Source organism: Perna viridis, chromosome 4 (genome assembly GCF_037379345.1).
Source record: "Perna viridis isolate PV_CMFRI_1.1 ecotype Kerala chromosome 4, ASM3737934v1, whole genome shotgun sequence".
Lineage (NCBI taxonomy): Eukaryota > Metazoa > Mollusca > Bivalvia > Mytilida > Mytilidae > Perna > Perna viridis.
The window spans coordinates 43415392-43423704 of NC_142448.1; the positions used below are offsets into that span (position 1 = coordinate 43415392).

Consider the following 8313-nt stretch of genomic DNA (forward strand, 5'->3'; position numbering starts at 1 on the left):
ACATGTATATATATATTTTTTAATTGCATTTTCAATCGAATTTAAAACTTTTTTTTATATTAAGCAGCGGTCGGCAAGTGCTTGTTTCTTGCAGACGAAATCAACTGTGATGAAATCTCGCGAGAGTACGAAAACCAATATGGCAGCCTCCATGAAACTTCAAAATTTCACAGCTCTAATATCTATTTCATCATAAATTGCATCTCACTTTGAATCATTTTCACAAAATAGTATATTTTAATTGGAGATAGAAAAATGGACCAAGAAGACACAAAATCAAGTGACTCTATTCACCACATAGACTCTAATTCTGACTGTGAGGAATTTTCTGCTACTGGTACTAGTGGTAGTAGTCATGTTCAGGATTCTCTTGGTCAGGATGGGGGCAGTGGAGATTCATTGGGGCATTTGTCAAAGAGACAGCTAAGAAAAATGAGGAAACATCAAACCTGGTTACAAAGGCTTCCAGAAAAGCGGTATGTAGTGGTAACCAAGTTAATTTAAGGCAATGGCTGCTTGTCCACACATTCATGGATGGGGAACCTTACAGGCTAATTGTCCACACATCTGGTTTCAGTCAATAACACACGGAATCATGACAGACACACCTTGAGTAGGATAGTAATGTGGAAATTGTGAGAAATGCATGTATTACAAATACATGTATATACAAAATGGTACAAATACTATAAATTATATCTGATGTAAAAAATATGAATTGAAAATCATTCAGAATTAAGACAAAGAACACATACAACTAACTTGAAAGACTATTTTGAAAAAGTTTGCATGCCCAGAAAGATTGTTTTCATGATTCAGTCCAGCTTATTTTAAATCATAATGCTGCCATTCCTGACAGAAATCACAGGCTAGTAAGTTTCAGACAATTTCTCCTGTACATGTAAAACAGGTCCATTCACACTGGTCTTTCTTATAAACTAACATTTTAAGAACATTCCAGTTGTACAGATAAGAATAATAAATAAGTGGACAATAGCCATGTTTAAAAGGTTAAATGGAACTACATACAAATAAAATACAAATAAAAGGTAAAAAAATTAAAGAAGATGAGCCGAAATTTTTGGCCTTACAGCCTTTGACAGGGCAAAAAGCGTTGAGGAGAAAAGTGTCAACTGCCGATCCTGTATGATGTTTTAAGAGGTATAGGTGAAACCATCTTCTAACTTAAAGACATTGGCTGGCCTGTTGATTGGCTTAATTTAATGTTGTAAATTGAAATGCTTAGTTCTTAGAGATCAATACATGTCATCAGTATTCAAGGAATCGCTTCCAATTTCTGCCTATAGAAAAGGGAAGAGTCTGAATTTTAATTCTGGAATTTTTTTTATATTTTATTTGTATGTACATTTAAATGTAGCTATTGTTCACTTATTCATTATCCTTATTTATGTTTAATTTGAGCCACTTCACAACAAATGTTATTTTCATTTACGGGTAAGTTATGATAATGTTTCCATAACGATTCGGCATTTCTGTCACAATTCTGTATGTTTTTGACGCAAACCAGATGTGTGGATGATTAGCCTGAAGAGGCTTCACTTCCATAAATGTGTGGACAAGAAGCCACTTCCTTAACTTAATGTGATTAGGAACAATTAATTATTTGAATTGTGAAAACCACTAAGTCACTCATGGTACAGTAATCCACAGGTGACATAGCACATGATAATAAAGTCATTGCAGCCATGTTGTCTAGAATCAAAACAACTCCTGGACCAAATTTGCTACATGTATTTCTCTTTGGACCACTAAACTCTCATTGTATCATTTCCAAAAGTGCAGTTTATTTGACCAAGTGAGTAAAGGGTAGTGGTATAGCTTAAGATAAGAATTGGTCAAATGAATGAAATCACCCTTCATTAAATTCTCACTTATATTGTGTAAAAACAGATTGTACACACATTGTACATGTGTACATTTGTACATGTTACATTTACACATGCTCAATGCTATAGGATTCCCCTTTCCCATGACCTCAATTCATTGTACATGTGTTAACTTGTACATGTTTCATTTATACATGCTCAATGTTATAGGATTCCCATTTTCCATCATCTCAATTCATTGTACATTCATGTGTACACATGTATATTTTACATTTATACATGCTCAAAGTTCTAGGATTCCACTCATCTAATTTTGGTTTGGAAATTAAAGTTGATTATTATGCCCTACTTTCCCTATTGGAACTAGAAAGCCTACATTTTTAAAGGATTTGTTAAATTTGGAAAGCAAAGGTGTGGAAAAGTGAATCTTCATTTAGAGTTTTCCCATGGAAACCTAAAATTTTGAAAAATCCTATAACACTGCATGCAAGTTAAATTTTCACTGAACTTTCATTGAAATTTTCTTTTTTTTTTCAGTGCGAAAGAAAAGATGAAAAAGAAACAGAGAAGACAGGAAGCCCTTGCACGAGGAGAGTCATTAGGTCCCACGAGAAAAATGTTAAAACTTAATAGTATGGAGAAGTCTTCATGCAGGGTTAAAGTGGTCTTGGACTGCTCATTTGATGAATACATGAATGATAGGGTAAATTGCTATTGAAGAAAAATCAAACAAATATTCAATTCTTACGATTGATAAGTCTTTGCCTTGGCGCATTGCAATAGCATATGGTGGATTGTTTTTGCAGGTTTAACATTTGATGATTTTTAGGCAAAAAGGGATACGAAAAATTTTGGCATGTTCAAATTTGGCAGATGCCACAATGCAAGTGTTTGACTAAGTACTTAAGCCCAGATTTAATATTGTGTGGAATTTTTTTTTTTGGCTAGTTAGACAGAACGCTAAACTATGCCATAATCAGCACCCTTTGAAAATTACCTGTTATACAATACATGTATGTCTACATAAACTGGACAAACAAAATTGAGAATGGATATGGTGACTATGTCAAACAACCCCACCAGAATGAAAAATGTAGTTTAAGGCCACCTATGGGTCTTCAATGAATGATGAAGAAATTCTCGCACCACTGGGCAGGGTGGAGCTGGCACCAAAACGATGAACACTTATTAAAAGTCTAGTTGAAAAATATATGTATTACATGTATTAGAATACTCCAAACATTTTCTCAATACATGTAGCTGTAAACAAAACCTCAAAATGCATTTTTCTGTGTTTAATATTTAATATTGTACAGAAAGAAATGGTAGGGCCTAAAAAAAAAATTGGTGTTTCTGGTAACCCTATTTTTTCCCTGCTGACCCTAATTTTTTTATGGTGTCAAAAAAAAACAAAAATAAAAAAAAATATGGATTTTTGGTGTTTCCGTTATCTATTTTTTACTAGGATCACCTTTCTTTCCGATGTGCAGGTTCAAAATTCATAAAAATATGAAACAGCAAGGCTGTGGCTACAAGAAGTTCAGTATTCAGCAGTGTCATAAAAGAGGCAGCAAAACTGGTAGGTTTCTATGTCCTGCAAATCTGTAAATTTTTTTGAAGAAAAAACCCTACCTACAAACCCTAATTTTGAAGGAGATATTACTGGAAACATAGAATTTTTTTAGACCTAGTGATTATAGCTGATATATACATGTAGAAATATATTATTTAATCTACCACTGAGCAAGTCTACTGTTTAAATTTTATGTTTTATCTTATTCATATTATTCACAGGATATTATGAAATTGACCAAACAAGTTGGGTTTTGTTATTCTGCAAATAGACGAGCAGAAAACCCTGTTCAGTTTTATGTATGTGGTTTACATGGTCAGATGAAGAACAGACTAGAATCAGTGGGAGATTACACACACTGGGATGTAAGTAATAATTCATAGTGTCAGTGGGAAAAAATTTTAACATAGGTTTTAGACTTTCTGCAAGTCTCTCTGTAAAATATGTATTTTTTAAGGAGGTAGACCCAGGGTAAGGGACACAACTCTTGAAATCAGTGATATGTTTGTATCATATTCAATTCACCAAAGCCTATCAAGCTTTCATTTGAAACAGAATGAAATTAATCCATGTTACTTTGATGCTTACATGAAATTGTTGTAAAATGCTGAATGCAAACGTTTCAGTGATTTTAAAGAGTTGTGCCCTTTACCCTTGGTCTACCTCCTTAGTTTTTAGACTTTCTACAAGTCTGTCTGTAAAATATGTATTCTTTTAAATTAATATTACTGTTAAATATTCATTCACCATCCACCTGCAACACAGATACTATACTTTATACAGCAGATTGATAGTATTTATCAGTGTATACATCTTGTAAAAAATAAATACAGAGTAAGTCTGCATACATTTCAACCTTTAAGTCAACTAGGTGTAATTTCTTGGTTCTTAGGCCTTTCATGAAAATGAAATATTAAGTAGAACCTTCCTCGTCCCTTTTTTTCAGGCTATGAACATTTTAAATAGCTGACATTTATCACTTTTTTTTGCAATGAAAGAAAGAATACATATCATAAAAAAATGACCTGAGAACCAAGATACTTACTTTGAATGGCCTTTTAAGACATCAATAACTAAATTAAAAGGGTTCTTTTACAAGTACTTTAACATATAAAAAGGCACTGATTGCAAATAATCCTAAATCACTTCATTAGATTTTAGTGAAATTTCACTTAAAACTTGTCAAGTTATGATATTTTGCTCCTACAAATTTTTATATTTTCTAACTGAATTAGTTATAGGCTTATGTCAGTATGCTAGCTATGTATGAAAAGCATAAATATTCTATTGCTAAATTTATGCAGCTTGAAATAGTAAATGTTATGACTTATTATTCATATTTATACTAAAAGTTGTCTATGTTAGTATCTATTGATATGGAGATTTTAACTCCCAAAAGTATCGAAGTACGCCCTGAGGCAAAGCTGAAGGGTGTACTGTGTACCGAAGGGTATTAACTACAGATATTAACGTGGATTATGATTTTAGCCCCTGGTCATTTGCATAATTAGGTCAGGAATTTCATTAATGAAGATGTCATGATATTTTCTTAAAAGCACATGAGATGAGGATAATACAGGTTTTGTGGAATAAAATCAAAAATAAATGATGAAGTTTAATAACAGACATATAATTGCTTCAATTATCAGGGGCAAAAAAGGGTAAAAGAAACAAGCACTTCATATAATTTAACCTTATAACCCCAGTAAAAGCATATTGATATTTATGATATTGTTTGACAATGATCTATAATACCAAGGTCAGACTGGGATTTATTTTAAGGTTTAAAACTTGATCCCTAGCCTTAAGGAATTAGGGGCTAAAAAGATGCCAGGAACAAGCATTTTCCTGATATAGACATTAATTTGGCTATAAGTAAATGGATCTCTTTGATATCTACCTCAAGTTGCCAATGGAAGCCTAGAAATAATTTTGTGGGTTATGACTTGTACCATTTAGTAATTAAAGGCCAGAATGGGGCCAGAAAAATGCATTTTAATCTAAGGGGCCACTTTAAATCTAAGTTAATCGTTTAACTTAGATTTAAAGTGAATGGATCTCTTAAATTATACTACAAGATGCCATTCCTCAAATGGGAAGGCTGGGATTTAACTTAGGGGTTGTAGAAATGTAACTTGATCAAATTAGGAAGTAGGTGCTACAAGCATTTTGCTGACTTCTCAATAAAAACTTTAGTAAATGGAAATGTATCTCTTTGAAATTGTAATACAGGGTGTCATATCCTTAAAGCAAGGTTTGGGTTTATTTTGGAAGTGACTGGACCATTTAGGAATAAGGGCCAAAAGGGACCCTTCTGTTTCTGGTCAACTTCTTATCCTGTGTCAAATTTCTAATAAAAATTCAAAGCTGTATCAAAGTTTAAATAGTAAGTCCATACTTGCCCCAGATGTCTACAGTTGTATCAAGCTGCACCATGTGATACATTTGATTTAACTTGCATGTGTATTCAGAACCATCAAAATTATTTATAACATCAGAATGTTTTGTTAGTGGAGCTGCTCAGTGTCGGAACAATTTCTTTGCTGGCTTATGGTCTTTTTCTTTTCTTCTCTGCAGGTTAATTTTACAGAGAAGGATTATCATGAAGTTTTTGACAAAGAAAAGATTGTATACTTATCAGCAGATTCACCTAATATTCTAGAAAAGCTATCTGATGACCAAGTCTATATTATTGGTGGACTTGTGGACCACAATCAATACAGGGTAGGTTTTCAAAGAATAAAATATGGAGATTATAAGGAAATAAAGAAGTGGTCTTTATCATTTTAGACGGTTGATCATCCATTTCAGTTACATTTCTGGTGAAGTAAAGCCAATTGTTGGGAATCCATAAAAATTTCCAGATCCATGATCATTGTATTAACATCGACCTATGATTGTTGCTCATTGATTAATAGATAAAAAGGTCAATCATTCATTACTTTTAAGACTGTATGTATTTTGAAAGCTGCTGATTACAATTTCAAGTACTCCAGCCCTGGTATGAAGCTAGATATCAAAAGCCAAATGTTGACAAAGGGAGGTGATTAAACATAAGGATTCTGCATGTTCCTAGAGAGGGGCATCACTTTATCACTCACAATGCTATTTTTTCAGGGACTTTGTCATGAAATGGCTGTAGAGAAAGGGATGCAACATGCTCAGTTACCTATTGGACAATACATAGAGATGAAATCAAGGAGAATTTTGACTGTAAACCATGGTTAGTATGTGTATTGTTATGTCTGTCATTATTCCTGTGATCTGTCAAGACTTAAAGACCAGTCTATTGTGGTTTTCTTTGTTCTTTATAACAAATAACAAATGTAAATTCTCATGGTATGGTGTATTCATCTGCATAATGGGAACTGATTTGTTCACCCTGTCATTGCTTTCCTCTTTTTCTACCCTGGCCAAGACATTTTATGAACAACTCAGCAGGTGTTTCTAGAAGATCAGAGGATGCTTACCCTTCAGGTACTCCTAGTCCTTGCTTCCAGTTTTTAATGGAGTCCATGTTACATGCTTACTTTTGTATGTGTCTCTTGTGTGTTATTTTCTTTATTTATTGTGAAAGAACTTTAATTCGTGGATACCAGTTTTTGTGGATTAGGGAAGAAACACAAGTTTGTTGATTCTTGAATTCAAGGTTTTGAGGTTTTCAGTATACACTTCAATGGAAATATCCTTGTCATTGGGACCAAAATTTCGTTGTTGAGCCTACCCATGAAAATCACAAAAATTAGAACCCCACGAACAATAGTATTTTCACAGTATTATATAGGTGGGTGATTATTCTAAAGATTTATAGAGTGTTTAAAATAATATGATGCATGTCTTTGAGAATCTGATTATGCAAAAAATTATACTGAATAAGAATAGGAGTAACTTACTGCAGTGTTCCTTGAAGCTTTTGAAGAGGATAAGGTAGTCCAGGTTAAAATGGACACTCTAGCATGTTGAAGGCAAATTTGAAATCACATCATGCAAAACATTAATATCTATTTTAGGGAAAAATTGGCTGAAAAGAGCAGGGTGCTTATAAAAGCCATGAAAAAAGGCAGAGTGCCTGTGCCCTCCTAAAACTGTCTGCAGGGAATACTATTCCGCCACCTACATGTATCATTACTTATTAAAGGGATCGTTGGGAAGGGTGGATAACAAAAATATGATTTTGAGTTCAACATTCAAGCATTCTTATCACAAAACATTATATTTATTTTTTTTTTCGGTGTATAGAAATATTTATCCTTTTATAGATTTTCTCTTATTGCTGTTTTCAACATAAATTTTACATTTTGTGATCAGCATATTGATATTCGCTTTGTGACGTTCTGGTGGGAGAAAGTCTAGAGTAAAATTACCGAATTTATCTCACAGTGTGAATTTTCGATATTTTTTACAATGGGAACATTCCATAAATCACTGCTATCTATACAATGTATAATAATAATTAATCTTTCATTGCAGTTTTTGAAATTTTGTTGAAGTACACTGAGAAAAAAAACTGGAAGGACTCATTTTTTACTGTCATTCCTCAGAGGAAAGTAGCTGGTGGGAAAGACACTGAAGAAGAGTTTCATCAGCAAGCAACATGTACTGGTTCACAGAATGAAAAGATAAACTCTAATGAAAAAATTACATTAACAGATGAAAAACAATCAAGTGATGGAGTCAATTCAAGGGGCAATGTTTTAGTTCCAGGGACTACCACTTCCAATGAGGGTGTTCCCTCTTGTTCTTCAATTGAAGGAGAGCATAAATCCTTTAGCTGTGATAAAAATGAAGAAAATAAGACTGGTTGTAATGAACTACCAACAGATATGCTAGATAATTGTGCAATTGGTTGTACTGGAAACAGTTGATAATTAAATTAAATTATAGAGAACATTT

General features: G+C 33.1%; 1 protein-coding gene across 1 annotated transcript; it reads left to right on the top strand.

The window, feature by feature from the left end:
* Nucleotides 1-113: 113 nt before the first annotated feature.
* On the top strand, nucleotides 114-8313 carry LOC148620191 (uncharacterized). The gene is made up of 6 exons (XM_088580873.1): nucleotides 114-476; nucleotides 2385-2550; nucleotides 3642-3785; nucleotides 5998-6144; nucleotides 6538-6643; nucleotides 7891-8313. The coding sequence occupies exons 1-6, from the start codon at nucleotides 256-258 to the stop codon at nucleotides 8283-8285; spliced, it is 1179 nt and encodes a 392-aa protein (XP_088436999.1). The 5' UTR covers nucleotides 114-255; the 3' UTR covers nucleotides 8286-8313.